This window comes from Monomorium pharaonis, chromosome 11, assembly GCF_013373865.1.
Source record: "Monomorium pharaonis isolate MP-MQ-018 chromosome 11, ASM1337386v2, whole genome shotgun sequence".
NCBI lineage: Eukaryota > Metazoa > Arthropoda > Insecta > Hymenoptera > Formicidae > Monomorium > Monomorium pharaonis.
This window is the reverse complement of record NC_050477.1, coordinates 12208380-12226649: the sequence shown is the minus strand read 5'-3', so window position 1 is coordinate 12226649 and position 18270 is coordinate 12208380. Positions and strand designations below refer to the sequence as shown.

Genomic DNA, 18270 nt, shown 5'->3' with positions numbered 1-18270 from the left:
TAATAAGCCAGTCAATCATATAGATTAATTTTATTTACCACCATTCATTACAGAAACAATTGCTGAGAATATTGGATTTCATTACCGAAGTAATGCATTTTTTTAATGAATTACTTTAGTAATAAGTAATTGTCCCCATGTTGCATTATTCATTACTTTAGTAATGGATAATTGCCCTCATGTTGCATTATCTATTACATTTTAGTAATGGATAATTGCCCCCTGGTTGCATTATCCATTAAAAATATAATGCATAATAAGTTTGTGTTCTGCACTTGTTCATTACCAATTTAATGGATAATGCTTTACGAATCAATTACATATTTGTTAACTAATACCAAATGGAACTGGAATTCAATTACCCATTTCTAAAACAATTATTAATTAAATCGACAATGCATTACAAAAGTAATGCATTTTTTTCAACACTGTCCTGTGCGTCACCATTAGTAATAGCTATCAATTCTTTCACAAGTATTCCATGCAATTATTTTCGATTGTTTTTTTTAAATACATAAAACTTAAAAACTTAATTATACGCTTAAATTTATGATCAAACTTTATATACTGGAGGTTAAAATCTCTTTGATTTTTTGTACCATATCTTAATTGTTATAATTTTTACCATATCTTAATTTTTATTATAATCGTTGAAAACCGGGAAACGCAGATCGGTATCTTTGAGGTTTTCTTCAATCCACTTGTCTGCCTTGGCATTCAATTCTGGCGTAAAGATGTTCTTCCAGTCACCGTTAACACCGTTTCTCACAAAATTATTTTCCTTGATGATCTTACAAGCTTTCAACTCAGAGGAGTTAACCATGGGATTGTTCTTAAAATTGTTTATATCAAGATATTCCGCCAATTTAAGAATTTCTTCATCAGTGTATTCTTTACATAAAAATTTTGCTATCTTCTTAATGGCTTTCGGTAAATCCTAGAAAATGAACACAATTTTTTATAGTATATATATTAGCAATGTATCAGCAAATATCAAGCAAACAAAAATAAGTTTTAAGCAATAAAAATATTGTTACGATCTAACACCTCATCCGTTTCTCTCGCCTATCTGATAAACATGAATCATAAATGGAAACATAAATTCTTGATTTGAGGAAAAAACACATTTAACCCAATTGATTTGCGCATCACATATCAAGCAGCGGAATACGACGGCACAATAATATTATTCAGTAAATTAATTATCAATTATTAAAATTAATATGCATACATTAGTAAGCTTAATCTTTCATTGCTCTCGTATAAGGCAAACGTTTAGTTCATATTTGATTTTTTTTTAATTACACAGATGACATAAAAGTTGGCTGACTTTCTATCTTTTTATTTACATTCTTCTAGGGTCTTTTATTTGTATAATTGTTTTCTCCACTTTGTTTCGTATAATTTTTGTAAACACTTTGAAAGTGTCATAATATATCTGATCTCGGCGCTCGTGGTAAGAGCAATAGAAACGTCAACATAAATTATAAAATTATCTTAAATAACAAATTTCTTAAAATTATATTGAGTACATGTTAAAAATATATACTTAATGTATTTAGAATAAAAGCAAGATTAACCAAACTTACGTATGTTATTTCCTCATAGAACATAAATAAAAGATTTTTTGAATCTTTTAAATTCCAAGCTTCTTTCAAATGTGTCCAATACGGTGCCCAAGGTGCTGAAAAACAGATTTTAAAAAAGCATTAAAAATTCTGTTATCTTTTTAAAACCTTTATAAGAAAAATTATTGCCATTCTTTTCTTCCAATATTGGACTAATGTTCAACTAATAATAAAATGATAATGAAGTACAGAGAAAAAAAAACATTTTTCCTGTAGCTATACTTCTACTTACTTAAACCATTTTCAAAATAATTCCAAAACATAGCAAAATCACCGATGTATCCTTGCGTCTTGATTGCTTTGTTTAAGAAATACCAAGAAGTAGCCACGTCTTTTGGATTGCGAGCAACATAAACAACCTTTGAGAAAAGACATACAGAATAATATTTATTAACAAATTTTTCAATTTTCTTCATCAGTGTTACCTTACAACCAACATCTAAAAGTTCAGGCAACATGGACATAGGGAAGTGACTTTTTATAAAACGAGGAGATGACATTTTGGCAATAACTTCATAACCAGGTTTAGCTATGTCTCGGCATAGCTGCTGCTTCAACTTATCGTCCTTATTCATTAATAAGAATTCACGAGTCACTTCGGGATGATTAAACATGCTGAATCTGAAGATACAAAAATGATTAAAAAAATCTTATTAACTAAAACCAATTTAACACATCTCAATTTGATAAAATAAAGTAATAAAATTATAAAATTAGAACGTACATTTATAAAAATGCTTCAATGAATAAAAAGATTATAGCCATATTCTCAACTTACTTTTATCGATATAATAAATGCATTTATTTCTGAAACTCTATAGTAAATATAAAACGTAAATTATAATAATATTATAATTTATATTTCAGTACAGCACAAAAATGCATTTATTTCTGAAACTCTATAGTAAATATAAAATGTAAATTATAATAATATTATAATTTATATTTAAGTACAGCACAAATATATAATATTTGTACTGTACCTAAATATATTATAAACTTATATATTATATTTTTAACAATACGACATTATCATATTATAATAAATTATAATATGGTAAAACGCAATTATTGTTAAAAATATAGTATATAGATCTATAATATATTTAAGTACAATACAAATGTTTAAAAAATATAGTATTAATTTAAGATGACTGAGAAATATTTAAAAAATGACATTATAATTAAATAATATATAAAATAAATAATATATTAAATTTTGTTAAATATATATTATATAAACATTAATATTTTAATATATAATATTATTAATGATATAAATAAAGAAATTTTCAAGTTATATAATTATATTGTTTATCTAATGAACTAATTTGCCAGAAAGTCGACTTAATTTATTTATTGTTTATTATCACTGGCGACAAAAGTTCACATCATATTTTAAGTTATATATTTATTATTTTTACAATGTTTTAGAATAAGAAGAATTGCAGACAATTATAAATATAGCAATTTTGAACATAATAATAAATGATTCTGGATTTATTTAGATATATCCATATCAATATCTATAAAAAAGGGCACATGTATATTTTTAGAAATTGTTATATATTCTAATTGGTACTGACGGTACAATTGTCGGCACATAGTACATAAATACATAATTGTCAACATTATGTAATTTGGTTCGTTCATTCACGTTATGCAATAATATAAGCAATGAACATAATATTAAAAATTATCATAAATGTTATTAATAAAATGAATAGAATTGAAAATAAAATTATATGACATTTCCCGAGAGATGTGTAAATATGTTTATTTGTATTTTTATTTCTATTGTCATACTAACTCAAGAAATGGAAATCTCTCGCTAAGCAGACGCTTTCTTGCTACGTCAAAGTTCAAATTGTTGGCTAATAGCCAAACAAGCTCCTGCGTCATGGTAGTGCCTAACACAAAAAAAAAAAATTAATAATAAATTAGTAAATAATAAAAATAAGTTTACAGAAATTACAAATAATTTTTTCTTTATGTACAAAAAAGGTTTGATTTACTTTTTCGTTTATTAAAATAATTTCAAATAAAATTTAAAAAATTTAAATAAAAAGTAATAACTAAATTTAATTATAAAAGAAATTTAATAATAACTTAAAAGAAATTAGCAAATTAATTAAAAGACGTGATTCTGATAAGAATTTAAGCTGATAAAACATATAAAAAATATCAATATTAAATAAGATAAGATAAGCCTTATCATAAAAATCTTTATGATGTTTTTTTATATCTTTATTATATGTAAAATATTAATAGCTACACTAGAAATATCAATGTATAAAAAATTATTATTATTATTAAAGCTTTTTACTTATCATCTGTATGACGATGATAATATCACCGTATGATGATGAGTATAATAAAATGTACCTGATCTAGGAAAAGATAACACCCATGTATCTTCTTTTCTAGCTTGGAAATTATAAAATCCATCACTCTGTTCAATATACCTGTACGGAAAGAAAAACTTCTTCGGACTAACAAGTACAAAGCCAGTTCTCTCGCCCTTAAATAATTTCAACATTTCTTCCGTTTTTTCTTTTGACAGAAGCTCGTATTTCGGAGGTCGCCGAGACATATTCGCCGCTTATTTCTTTTTCAATTGATCATCGATGTAATGCTTGATAATTATATACATATATGAGACGTTTTATATTATACTCACAATTAATGACAAGTGACAGAAAGCTTCGTAACTACGAACTTAACACGCACGATTAAATCTCTGAATGAGAACTTCGAATGAAACTTTGGTGTGGACCGATATGGAGAGACCTCTCCTCTCCACTGGCAAGTTTTCTTCGTGCCTTTCCTTCGCGGCTTCTTATTTCTAGGTCATTATTATCAATGTTTATTTACGTGTTTTTTAAATAATCGCTGGCGATGAGAATACACAGATTAGTGTATCTCTAATATATTGGCGGATTATAAATTTAAAACATGCTATATTCTGTTTATAATTATAATGTAGTTTACACCGAGCACATTAATGCACACTAAGTACTATATCCGTATACCAAACCGCTTAGTACCGAGCGAATCAAATGGTTTGATACTGATATACTATTTAATTACGCGTATTAAAGTGCTTGATATAAACTAAGTAAATATACATCAAAATGAAATAGTTATAATGACCTAATATTCGATTATATATAAATAACAATATAGAAATAGTAATAATTCTCATCAACTAAACGCTCACTTTACTAATTGACGAAACATTAATTGTGATAGTGCTTAATGGCTTACTAGTGAGTTAAAGAATCTATTAGTGAAATTTGTTGGTGATGCATTAATTTAGTCAGAATTTGGGTTAGTCGGTTAACTCTCTCTTACTGTACTTTCTTCTTGAAGCCCGAAGATTTTTCTAATTTTGTTTAAGAGGTTTTCAGAAGGTAAAAAATCAATTTTTTCATTCCATTCATTTTTTAAAGTTTAAGATATTGAAAATATATTTGGAGAATTTATTCGAAAGTCGAGGCTTTGATCAAATTTCGATTACTGAATTGACAATTAATTCTGTCGTAATCAGCAAATAGATATTGGCCAATTCTATCAGTTATAACAAAATAATCAATAGTTAAGTATAATAAAAAATAATTAAGCTAATCGGAGTTTAGTCGAAGTAGCTCCACGCAAATCTGTATCACACAATTTGAGTGAAAATTCAAAGTAAAAATCAGATGTTGACCAATTATAAATATTCTAAATAGCAAAAAACGTTTTGTTGCCAGCAATTGAAAAAAAAAAATACAATTTCTTAAGTAATGATCAACCTGGCAAGTTTTATTATTAAAAATTACTGCGATGTAACATTTCGGTCAGACACTGTCTGGCTCTTATTAAGTGTATCTAGAAATTCGCAAAGGACATATAAGTAGACTGATTCACATATCTTTGAACAATACGGTTGTTTAATAAAAATGATATTATATGCACATACATATAACCATTTAATTAATTTAAATAATTATTCACTGTAAAATCCAAAAACGTCAAATATTGCTTCGGAATATGTATTAGAAAACATCTACAACCTTGTGCATCCTTGATTTTTAAATTTAATAAAGTTTTTGATAACGCTTTAGATTAAAACCTTTTTTATTTACATAGCAATTATGCAAAGTAACGCTTAATCTTTGGTTGTAAATGTGACAGTAATATATTAAAATGTCTGCACCTGAGGAGGAACTATATCTTCATAAACAGATAAGAAAATAATTTGATGTAAATTAATTTTTTCAGGTATTATTAGATGCTTAGAGTACGTTTCACTCATGGACAGTAAGATAGACTGCATATGAGATAGGGGTGTCCTCCACAAAGAAAAGGAAAAAACGAATTAGTAGGATAGTTGCTTCCTCTAACTTAATATGTGTTAGAGAGAAAACTGTCCTTAGGGTTTTGATCCTCATAAGCAGTCTATCTTAATATCTATAGTTTCACTTAATGTTCACAATGCTTGCAAGCATCCTTATTTAATATTTGATAAACAACAAGGATGAAATAATTCCCTGATTGTTAAGTAGAACACACCCTAGTTGTCCTAATAAAAAATGTCCGTCACAGATTTCAATTTAAGTTTTTCAAAATTGATAAATAATTGTTATGCAGTTTGCGTGTAAATTAAAAATGGTAAAATTCATATAATATTCATGAATCATAATATTAGGCACCAAAAATTTTTTTAGATATTAAAAATACTATATAAAGTAAATGAATGTTTTAGTAACTGTGAATAGTAGCAATGCAAGAGTCAAAATTATTAAAATACGAAAAATTTATTTTTTGAAAATATAAAAACTTGTAAACTACCAAATAAATATCTAAACAATCTAGAACCTTCTTTTGTCTTAAATTAATATGCTTGTCTTTAATGTATTGTTTATAAAATAAATACAAAAAATTATCTTGATAAATACGTAATATTCTTTAAAAATTAAACAAATATTAAAATATAAACATTAATCTACATGGTAAGTAAGTAAACAACAAATTTACTTTCTTTAAAGTTAATTATTGTTATTATATATTTAAAATAACCTATGATATAAATATATTTATTTAATGTCTTAAAATATTTAAAGATTATATAACAATTACCAATTACATTAAATTTTAATATTAATATTCCGTACAAGTTAAGCGAGTAGAAATTACATGTTCGCTCATTAGACTTATCTCACATCCGATGATCCGTCCGAACGGCTCGCGGCAGCTTGCAGTGAGTCGGTAGAGATACCCGGCGCTAATAGGTGGCGTTAGTGTCACTGGTGGTGAAACTGCGGCGTGGCCACGTTCGAATGACAGCTATCACTTGGAATTGTGTTGATTAATACCCTGTAAACAGTATCACGACAAGGTGAACAGTTCTACAGCGGTATCGGCGCTTACTGAAGAATTTTTCCCGTGATGATTTACCTGCGAACGTGTCGTTCGTCATATGTTTTCATTTACGCTACTGTGGCTATGTCGGTGTTGTTGACACTCGCGCATGCGCAGCGGGAATTCGACGAGTCGGTCACGAGTGAACCGCAAAAGAGCGGGAAATCCAAATCGAAACTCGACGAAGAGTTGTGTATGTTTATGTCGAAACGATTTTTTTTCTTTTTTTCTTCTTTACATCTTAATTAGTCTTTATTTATAGTTATTATTTATAGCTACGCTTTTACACGTTATTACTTCCAAAATGGTAGCTTTGCATAAGATTTAAAATTTTATACTTAAAAATTTTAAAGCAAATTATTGACTTAAAAAATTAAAAGATATTTTTGAATTGCCTTTATGGAAAGAAAGCTTCAAATTCTTTTGCATAATTAAAGTATGAATAAAGAGAATAAAGGCCGACTTCATGTTAATAAAAAAAAATTTCTGTGAACTAATTAAAAATTAAGAAAATGAAAATTGTTTCTCATTAATATTATAAAATCATTTTTAGCTTTTTTCATTTTTGTGTGTATTTTAATTTTATTCAAAAGAATTTTGAACTCAAAGATATCTTTGATAAAGTTGTTGATGCTCTTTTGTCATTGCAATATAATTCCATTTATTGAAATATAGGATCACTGTATCAATTAATGAATTAATAAGAAATTAATGAATAAAAATAATTAATATAATTATATTTTCAAAGAAAAGTAAAATATTATAATGAAATCTGTACGAAAATTATTTTTAAAAACCACGAATTTGTATTTTATAATTTAAAAGCTCACTATTTCACAATACCCTTCTTAATTCTTTTCGTTTCCTAAATTTTTGTATTAGACCGATTTTTAAACTTTGTAGAAATTTTTTGGATTGCTGATTACGAATCTAAAGTCAGAATTTTAAAATTTAAAATGACTAATCTAACATATGGTGATCCAACAATTGTTTTTTTATATCCAAAGATTATTAATTTATTATAAGAACAATAAATGAAAAAAATCTGAAAAAAATTTTAGAGTTCCAAATAATATTTAAATTGCCGTTTCAATATTGATAATAGTTCAGTAGAAAATACATGCATGTTGTCCATAAAAAATTTGGATTATTTGTTACAGTTATGCAAATAAAGTAAAATGTACTTAAAATCAACAAGTTCGTAAGAATAATGAAAGACTAAGCTGAGAAAAAGATAAAATTTCGAGAATTCCACTATAGGGTTCAAAGAGTTAAAGTTATTTATTGGTGATTTAGTATTCTTAAATGAACATTTTATTTTAATATTTACTTTAAGTATTTTCAATATTTACTTTATAAATATTTTAGCCTAATTTTCAATTTGTTACTTTATTATTTATTATATCATCCGTATAATTTATTACTTTTAAACTATTTTTACAATAGTCAAGAAACTGTTTGCTCAACGGCGGAAGGAACACATAGAAGCTGTGCAGACTCTCCTAAAGATGGACAGTTACGAGCGTCTGTACAAGATGATCTCGGTGCTGGCTGAGAAGGTGATGGAGGTCATCGAATCGAGTAAAAACATAATTGAGAAGGCCGGTTTTTTGTCCCACAATAGTTCCTTTCCGGAAGATACGAACGTCAAAGATGGTACGATTATTTATACTTAGATAACCGAATTTGTCGAAAACAGATTTCGCAAAGTAATCTGCTAATTTTAATTAAATTATTTTTTATTTATTTTTTAACTTTAAATTTTTAATAATTAATTAATTTTAAGTATTTCCAGATAACTGCCACACTCACAAATAATTTGCCTAAATAATTAATTATTATTTAATTAATTAAACACTATATATTTCGTGTCAGCAGAATGAACTTGAGTGAAATATATTAGAAGCTAACAGAATTTGATGAACGATCAATGAAATACGCATATAATCTGTTATTTTAAAATCATTCACGATATATTCCATTTGAGTGATTACAAACTCAGACAGATTCTATTCGGTTTTTGTTAGCAATTTGTCAAATTATATCTGGAAGAAAGCTACTACAAGCTAATATAGATATATTTAATATTGATTGTCGTAATATTTTTGAATCTATTAGCATACTAATATTTTACTATTTTGCTTACAATTTACTTACTATAATATATAGTGTTATCTAAAGTTACTTAAAAAATAATTAGTTATTTAAAATTTAAAATAAAAATAAATTAATAAATGAATTTAATTAATTAATAAATAAAACTGAAATTAGGTACTTAAAATTAATAAAAAATTGATGGAAAATAATAACAATTTCATAAGGAATCAAAATCCGGACTTATTTCCTTTACTTGCACTTGTAGCATTATCTAGTATTCTGGAGAACACCGCGCTCCTCGGAGACATCGTCCTGCATCTGCCGGACATTACTCACAGGATACTGAAAACGCAACCGGGATGGAACTCCACAATACATTGGTCTTTGAGTTTCGTGAATCAGACGCGGCATTTGTTGAACAAATCGACCATCACGATGTTCCGCCTGGTCGAGCAGGAGCTGAACATCACGAAACGCGACCCGAGCTATTTTAATCCGTATAGGAGTGCCGCCCACGCGGGCCAGCGTGAGGATACCAGCGTGAGGAAGAAAAAGCCAGTGAAGAAGGAAAAACGCAAAAAGGGACCGCAAATTGCTAAAATCGAGTTGTGAGCTGTTCTTGCCGCTCCTCGAGATTCCTCGTAGACCGGTTCCTAAATCGCCTCGTTAAGAAGCGGGCGCTCTCTGCGGCACTGCCGTTAAAATCCTAGAGAAGGTGAACATACCATGTCTGATCCCGAATCGTACAGGATTAGATTAACGATGAGCTTCCGAACGGCTTAATTCGACAAGAATTAGCTACAGTTCTCTGACACAATGTTCATGTACAATAGTATAATTGATAATAATATATTTAGGGACTGAATAAGTTCAATAATCCACTTAATTTATTTTATAGAATTTAAAAAATAGAATTTAAAATTTCTAGTTAATAAAGTCTTTAAAAATAAAGTTTTTATAGAAAATAAGATAAATTAAGTGGGTCTTGTTCACTCCAAGTTAATATAATTAACAGTATAATTGCTAGGAGCTATGTAGTTAAGAATACGCGAATTTACCAAGCGCATATATTTGTGTTACATATGCGGATGTTGCTACACATATCAAATTTCGATAAGCCTCTTTTTAACATTGAATAAGACTATTGCAATTTGCAATTGGATTTCTGGACTGCGTAAAAACATTGTATGTACATAAAAGATCTACATAATCTTACATAAGTATCTACATAAAGATTAGACAAAAGTTTCAATTCGATTGTTATCATGTTGGAGTAATATTCGTGCATTTTGTCTGAGGGACAGGACTACCTCGAAGGCAGACAACTTCGCCCACGCTGTGAATTTCGCGCTGCGGCATGTCGTGCCTGATATGAGGAGATAGACAGCTTTTCTTGTCTCGGTTCACTCCAACGGCGAGCCGGCGCGTTGCGCCGCGCCGGTAGAAAGTGGTCAGCCAATGAGCTAAGAACTGTTCCTGAGCCGGTCTGAGCTCCTGAGAAGTGCCACGACGGCGGTGTGTATCCCTGACAGTGTTGTGGTAGCGGATCAGCCCGGTAGGTTGGTCGCTCGTTCGGTCCGGTCGGTCGGCTGACGATATACGTCGCCGTGGTCGCGGTGATCGCACGAGGAGGGCACGCGAAAAGGAAATTCAGACGACCTCGTGACGACTGTCGGAACATCGAGGACGCGCGCGCGCGCGAAACAATGAGACTCCAGGAAGCGGCGCTGATCTGCGCTGTCTTGACCGTTGTCGCAGGTAGGCGCGCCCTTGCTATTTCCGCTACGTTGATCACCTTTCTCCTGTCTTGTTGATGTTCCCGTTCCAAAAGTCTAAAGTGTAGGAGATGCGTGGGAGAGCCGGAAAGAATAGGTGAAATTGTTTGAGATTGTCGCCGGACCATTTCCCTGCTCTTCCTCAGACTTCCTTGGTTCTCTCTCCATATAATAAAAATCATAATAAAAATCCTCCTATTTCCTGGAAAGAACGAATTACAAATTTGGTTGAAATACAGATTGGCGAATAACCATGAACCATTAAAATATTAGACACTGATTGTTAGCATGTCAAAATGTTTTGTAATCATAGTATCACGTTTGGACTTTCCAAATGATTATTTTTATGATCCAACATTCCCACAAATTATTTTCTGATCTGTATCCGTAGCTAAATTTTTAGATACTGCAGTAAAATGATTTCTTTGGTATGAAAAATTTCTATTTTTATTGGTTCCAGTATCGAGTTCTTTTTATCGTTCACCCGCAATGCTCGGCGTTTTGTATCGTGTCCGCAATCGGTAATCGATTCTCGAGGCGAATAACAGTCGCTTTCTAAAAATTATGAAGTTCTATGATGATCGTCTAACATTGAATTTCTAAAATACACACAAGACTTGATAGTTTCGACTTCTGCTGTCTTAATTAGAACTACGTTTGGTTAGTTTTAGCAGGTGCTTATTGATGTTAGCATTGTTCTTTTTCCCCTGCACAGCGTTTGTGTATCTTTCTTTTGATTCTTCTTGTATCTCTCTTCGCGGCTGCCATTACTTTTATCGATAGTATTACGTGTGAGTGAGGAAACATGTAATTGTAACGCTCTAATGAATAATTGCATACTAAATTCGCTCTTACATTGCATATTTTATATTTGTATAAACTTCATAGAAATAAACACGATGATGTCTATCTGAAAAGTACTTATACACAGAAAAATATTCTATTGATAAGAAAAGCGATTACTCCATTCACTTTTCTTCTTTTAAGCAATCGTTATCTTTAATAAAGAATATTTTCTCTTTCTTTTGTGATAATAGACTTAAAATATATATACTTGTCATAAGTTTTAGAAAAATTCATCATGTACTAAAAAAAAAATGTATATAATTTTATCGGAAAAAAATTAGAATGATAACCAAATCGAATTTTTGTTTTAATTTTATTAAAAAAGTGTTAATTTAACTTAATTGAATTTAATTAATTTAAGATGTTAAAAGATTTTTTAATATTGAAGTTTTATTACTGTTTCTTTTCTTAAACTTAAATAAAAAAAAATGTTTACTTTAAACGTTAAAATTGTTTAAATTGAAATCTTTACCAGCTTTAAGTTTGTTTTAAATTTAAGCATACTGTTTAAAATTAAAACATTTTTAAGTATTTAAAAACAGAAAGAGAAATAAAACATTTTAAAATTAAATACTTTTTTGAATGTTAATATTCCTATTTAAGTATTATTAAATTTATTGAAATTTAGAATATCTTTTGAATAAATTTGATGCTTATATTGCAAAAAAGTATGTAAAAATACATATAAATAATATGTATATGTAAAAATTACACAATTTAGTGAAAACATATAAAATAGTATGGAAATTACTTATACTTCAAATTATATAAATATATTTTCACATAAATAAAAATTATATATTTTATAGTTTTTATGTAAATGTACAAATTTTTATAATATTATATAATGTAATGATAACATCACACATATTATATTTGCATTTTTCATTCGTATATGTAACTTAAGAAAAATTATGTCATTTGTTGATGAATTATTACATAAATATTTCTATAAGCCTTTAATTGTAAATTTACTTTTGAAAATTGTTTAATTACAATAAAGAATAATTTTATTTGTAAGTTACAACTTGTCTTTCATAAAACTTTTAATAGTGGGTCCCAAATTAACCATGTAATAGTTGTAATTATCAAGTAACTTTTTTACAGTGTTATGGTAAATAATATAAATTTACTATAATTATAATATAAATTTACGAATATATGAAACTTACGAAATACTTGAAATTAGTTATATTTATTGAAATATAGTTTATACTTTTCTGTGTATAGATAATCAGGCATGGATTATTGTCTAATTAATCTGTTTAAAAATTCTTCAATGTAAGGCAAAAATCCTTCACAAATCTGGCGAGCAAAGTTTTCAAGTCAATCTGTGTAAAATCAAGAACGCAGAAATCCGAGGAAGCGACACTGACGAACCGCGGTAAATTCGGTACGTCGGCGGTTTCACTCGCGTTTACATAAGATTTGTTTCACGCGCATATGTACCTACGTAAGTGAAAGAACCGTACGTGTGCGTGAGTCCGGACGATGGAAAAAGACGTTGCACCTGAGAGAACGAAAAAGAACGCGTCGTCGTGAGCGCAACGTCATTGCCAACGTGCGCTGGTGTATACCTTCACTTTCCACTTTACCGCTAAACGGGCCTTTTTGACATCCGCGAATGCGAGCACCTCTCTCGACGAGCTTACGGCTGTAACGCGTTCCGTCTTCGCTCGTTGCGATTATTCCCTGCCTGGAAAAATAAAAAAATAAATAAATGAAAATTCCTGATATAATTTTCACTTTTCGTTTCAACGATATCAATGACTTAATTATTTCCACCAAGGAGATCCCAAAGGTTCACTGATGATTTCCCAATAAACACCAACTAATAGTAACATAGTTTAAATATAATATTCTGCACAGTAAAAAAGTATGTTAAATGTAACGCATGTCTCAAATTGCCCAAATTTTCGTGCTAATTTAACGTAGTATGTTAGAAAATAATAAAATCATTAAAAATTAACGTAAAATGTATTACTGTGAAAGAAATGGTGAAAGCAATTTCTTAAGTAAAATTAATATTTTTATTATGTTGACGTACATTTTACACATTTACCTTAGAATTTCATTTAAAATTTTTTTTATATGTTTTAATTTAATAATTATCTATTGTTATTTTAACACTAAGAAATATTAAATATAAATTTAATGCAAAACATTCAAATAATATTCAAATAATGCAATCGCATTAAGTTAAATTAACCTTCGGATGTTAGAATTTCAACACAAAAATTTTAGAGACACATTTTGAAATAAACAAAATGTTTCTTACGGTGTACTCAACAATGTAATACTCAACTATTACGTACAATGTGTATTATATTACAATTATATTGTTGAGTGGAAAATCATTTATTAATGTTATAATATTTATTAGACTCTGACATCAAGCAGATTAAAGAAATCATAGAAATCTATAACTTTAAAACAACATTTTTTGTGATTTCCTCGTTTAAAATGGAAACATCTGTCACTGTATCAGGAAGTCCAGCAAAAGTGAGATCGCGACAATCACTGGTCTTAATCGCTAAGTGATCGAGTTACACGTATCAAGTGTTTTTAAGTGTATATATAATTTCCTTGACTGATCTCCTGTATACACCAAGAAAACATTATTATCTAGTATGTGGTTTACGTTGCGAATTAGAGTGTAATTACTTTGCCTCATCGTTTAATCAAATCGTCGATTATTATCTCAGGTGTGGCTTTTAAGAAGCGTAATTGCAAAGTGCCAAGACCTAATTTCGCAAGAAGATAACGTAATCTCATTTTGATTTAATTATAAGTAGAGGAGGGGAATAACAATGTGCTGTACGATTATAAGGATCATTGGGAAGAATCTTCGTAGGTGCTACTTTCTCTTGCGAGCGCTACACACCATTTTTAATACCTCCGGATTTCCACATCGATCGCGCGTCATACAATTTCTCTTACTGTTCTGTTGAAAAAAAATTCTTACAGTATCTCAATATTTTTAACAATTTTTCATATATTAAATTTATGAAAATTCTCAAAAAATCTCTTTTAGATTTTATAAGTTTTTTTGTAAATTATAAATTAAAAAATTTTAGAATATTTTAAAGTTTGCATGTAAATTAAAATACTTTCTCAACACTTTTGAAAAATGTTCTATTCATATTAAAAAATCAGAAATTTTTTAAAAAGTTGTAAAATTATACAAAAATCTTAAAAAATTTTGAAATCTAAATAAAAATTCTCAAAGATTATAACAAAGTTCTCCAACAGATAAAAAAAAATTTAAGGAGCAATTTTAGATAATACACATAAAATTATTATTTCAACAACCATTGTCTTATAAAAGCAAGAATATAAAAGCGTTAAAGAATTTGACAACCATTTTACTAAAATGTTATACTTTTATTTCAATGTTATAATCATCTAAAAAAAAGCATAATATATATGATTACTTTCGTAGTAACAGTATTAAGAAATTCGAATTCTTGATTAGATATTGTTATTTTCTTCTGATATTTTTTCCTCTTAATTCATGAAATAATCTTTTTAATAATAAGAATGTATTATTTTTAATAAAACTATCTAATATTTTTATGTAATGTATCTGTTCAATATTAACAAATTCTTTAAAAATATTATATTCCTACTTATCTATAAGACATGATTGTAGATTTCAAATTAATTTGTTTTTCCGTGTAAAATAAAACAAAAATCACGAATAAGAAAATTGCGATTATTTTTTATTTATAAATATTTAAATAGTCACGTGCTCTAGGTAATTTTATTATTATTCAGAATTACAAAATCAAAAGTAATAAAATTTAGATAATTTAAAAAAATTATAATATGTGTTTATATGCTTCAGGTGCTTTTGCATAAATATTTAAATATTTATAATTAAAAAAAAAGTTTTAATTACAGTTTTGTCATTCTTAATATTTTTTTATCATGTAGAATTAATTTTTAAATTTTACCGTGCTTAATTAGAGTAACACAATTGTTACCAAATACCTTGTATAAAGAATTCTAAGAAAAATTTTTAGGGTATGTTCGCATCGTCCATTCCATCGCTCTTATTAGACTAAATATCAATGTTAAGTTCGTCAAGTAAATGCTGTTATTATTAAGAGAATGCCACATACGAAATATTTAAAGAACCTTGACTGCGCTAGAACTTTATGATGCAGGCATAATGTTAACACAAGCGTATCCATTTATTATACACCGCAAATGCGTGTTATGAGTTTCACGAAAACTTGTGCAACTCTTGCGCAGTGACGAGTCTATAATTGAAGAACTCTTCCGGTATTTAAAGATTCTTTACGCGTTGCGCATAAAACGATGCATGCTTGACTGAACAGCTAAATAACGGTGCATCGTGATGCAGTTCAAACTCTTACATCAATTCGCGGAATCCGGATTAACATTAAGTGTCGAGGATATTATTAGCTGGTATTTCGCGCATGTCAATAGCGAATATAACATTCTATGACTATCAGCTTAACACCTTGCGTAGATTATCTATCTGATGCGGTTCTAAATTTCCGGTTTAGAGCCACCGCACAAGCTCTTCCATAACGCGTTACGTTACGTTAAGTACTCTATATGAATCTAAGTTTGTACTTAAAATTTAACTTAAATCAGCGCACAAAGAAATCCTTAACGTAAGCACTTACGTTAAAAGTTTCTTTGTGCGTTGATTTAAGTTTAATTTTAAGTACGAACTTAGGTTTGTGGTCCTTAAAAAAACGTTTAAGAAAAGTGCGCACAGAACGGATTCTGAGATATACTAATGCCTGGGAGATTTTGTTGTAGTATATGTTAATGTGATTCCGCCTCGTCGGTCTTTTAACGCATTTACTTTTCACTGGAAAGAGCATAAACACTCGTTCGCACTCACGTGTCCAAACATATTGGAATGCTCGCAATCACGTTTCTCGCTTTCTCAAACTTCTCTCCTGGAATTTCTCCCGCCCATATTTTCTATGCGTGTTCGAGACTGTTCGCGCACATACTAGGTATCATCCTTGTTCTTGTTCTTGCCTTGGTGATGTATAATACAATGATAAATATTAAACAGCTTAGATCCAGGAAAGTCTCGCAATTTTCGATGAAAAACCCTCAATCTTCTTGGGATCTTCAGAAAACGTCGAGGTCTTATAAATATCTTCTGAAAAAATATTATATATATATATATATATTCAGAAAATATTTATAAGATCTTGACGTTTTAAAATCTTTTTAGATATTATTTACTTCTACAGAACATTTAAAAATATATTGAAGATTTCTAAAGTACACACACACACACACACACACACACACACACACACACACACACACACACACACACACACACACCACACAAAAGATTTTGTTGAAGATACCTTTGTAGAATTTCTAAAAGATACTCTAGTGAAAGTTTTTCCCAAAATTTCTCAAATATGTAAATTCTGAAGTATTTAAAATTCATATATAAAAATCTGAATATTTTTTAAAAATTACAAAATTGTACCAAAAAAGTTTTAAAATTTATATGTATAAAAATTCAGAAAACAATTTTATAATCATCATAAAATGTTTTCTCAAAATTTTTCATACAAGTTGTCAAAATTTTTCTGTAAATTTCAAATTTTTGGAATATATATATTTTTATAATTTTACAACTTTTTTATACAAAATCTTACAATATTTCATACACAGAATTTATCTATACAAAATCCTGAGAAAGATGTAGATTTTTTAAGTATTTTTCTCAATACGAAGTGTTTGGTTCGTATAAAAATTATAAAAAAAATTTTCACCAAGGTGACATCTCTCTCTCTCTCTCCCTCCTCTCTTCCTCTGTGTGTGCGTGTGTGTGAAAAAAACATTTTAAAAGATATCTTTAAGATATTTATTACATAAGATGTTTTTTTTAAATTTTTATAAAATATCGAGGCATTTTCAAACATTTAAAAAATATTTTTCAAATTTTCTGCATAAAGTATCTTTTAACAATATATTTAAAAAGGGCATGAGAAAGCAAAATATCTCAAGAAATGGCAGGATATCTTTTTGTCTATCTGGGTCTATGTTGCGCGCAAAGTAAAATCTTGAAGCGTACGACAGCAAGCATCAGCTTGTCCATTCATTAAAGTCACCGTTTTATCTCTGCTGTAGGCGACACAGAGCGTAACAACGTTTGATATAGAAAGAATGCAGTAAAAGTGGAACGTAGGCACTTGATAGCCGGTAGCCAGTCGGTTTGATGTATTCGGAATACAAGAGAGCAAATATATACTCGACCGTAAACATGTCTCGAGTAAGCAATCCCCAACCTTGACATTTTCCCAGTTTAGCGACTTTCGAGCGTTAAATTATCTGTACAATCGCACGCGATCATTTCCTAAAAGCAAGAAAAACATCTTTCGTAATCGTCCGGAGTGAAATAATTTTCTTCTTCGCAAGTGATAATTTTCATCCATCTTTAAGGATGGAAAAACCTTCAAACTCCCGCAGATTATGATTTGTTATGAAAATGCTTCGTTACTTTTATA

General features: G+C 28.9%; 3 protein-coding genes and 1 long non-coding RNA gene across 6 annotated transcripts in view; 2 read left to right on the top strand and 2 right to left on the bottom strand.

Moving 5' to 3' along the window:
• Positions 1 to 15: 15 nt before the first annotated feature.
• Positions 16 to 6931, bottom strand: LOC105839454 (sulfotransferase 1E1). Of its 3 annotated transcripts, XM_036293505.1 has the most exons (7): positions 4309 to 4713; positions 4014 to 4236; positions 3439 to 3538; positions 2054 to 2249; positions 1861 to 1987; positions 1590 to 1684; positions 16 to 937 (listed from the first exon to the last, which is right to left on the bottom strand). In XM_036293505.1, exons 2-7 carry the CDS (start codon positions 4219 to 4221, stop codon positions 632 to 634), a joined length of 1032 nt encoding a protein of 343 aa, XP_036149398.1. In that variant the 5' UTR covers positions 4222 to 4236; positions 4309 to 4713; the 3' UTR covers positions 16 to 631. The 3 variants fall into 3 exon arrangements, with proteins under 3 accessions (XP_036149398.1, XP_036149399.1, XP_012541225.1); XM_036293506.1 differs by lacking the exons at positions 4014 to 4236; positions 4309 to 4713 and adding an exon at positions 6807 to 6931; XM_012685771.3 differs by having other exon boundaries at positions 4014 to 4715.
• Positions 6932 to 7025: 94 nt separating this feature from the next.
• LOC105839455 (coiled-coil domain-containing protein 134) lies at positions 7026 to 11829 on the top strand. The gene is made up of 3 exons (XM_012685773.3): positions 7026 to 7224; positions 8478 to 8687; positions 9394 to 11829. The coding sequence occupies exons 1-3, from the start codon at positions 7059 to 7061 to the stop codon at positions 9738 to 9740; spliced, it is 723 nt and encodes a 240-aa protein (XP_012541227.1). The 5' UTR covers positions 7026 to 7058; the 3' UTR covers positions 9741 to 11829.
• The window catches only part of LOC105839453 (chitin deacetylase 1), a 10346-nt gene continuing 2829 nt past the window's right edge, over positions 10754 to 18270 (top strand). Inside the window, exon 1 of the mRNA XM_012685768.2 lies at positions 10754 to 10886. Coding sequence (XP_012541222.1) covers positions 10835 to 10886 — 52 coding nt within the window. The 5' untranslated portion in view covers positions 10754 to 10834. The remainder of the gene's footprint in view (positions 10887 to 18270) is intronic.
• Positions 16419 to 18270, bottom strand: part of LOC114254656 — a 2276-nt gene continuing 424 nt past the window's right edge. Inside the window, exon 3 of the long non-coding RNA XR_003625958.2 lies at positions 16419 to 16901. This is a non-coding gene — a long non-coding RNA (uncharacterized LOC114254656). The remainder of the gene's footprint in view (positions 16902 to 18270) is intronic.

Coding starts and splice junctions, on each gene's coding strand:
- LOC105839454 (XM_012685771.3), bottom strand. CDS start 4,221: ATGTCTCGGCGACCTCCGAAATACGAGCTTCTGTCAAAAGAAAAAACG. Junction 3,539..4,013: donor GTTATCTTTTCCTAGATCAG/GTACATTTTATT, acceptor TTTTTGTGTTAG/GCACTACCATGACGCAGGAG. Junction 938..1,589: donor TCTATGAGGAAATAACATAC/GTAAGTTTGGTT, acceptor TTCATTTTCTAG/GATTTACCGAAAGCCATTAA.
- LOC105839455 (XM_012685773.3), top strand. CDS start 7,059: ATGATTTACCTGCGAACGTGTCGTTCGTCATATGTTTTCATTTACGCT. Junction 7,225..8,477: donor GAAACTCGACGAAGAGTTGT/GTATGTTTATGT, acceptor TTTTTACAATAG/TCAAGAAACTGTTTGCTCAA. Junction 8,688..9,393: donor AGATACGAACGTCAAAGATG/GTACGATTATTT, acceptor TTGCACTTGTAG/CATTATCTAGTATTCTGGAG.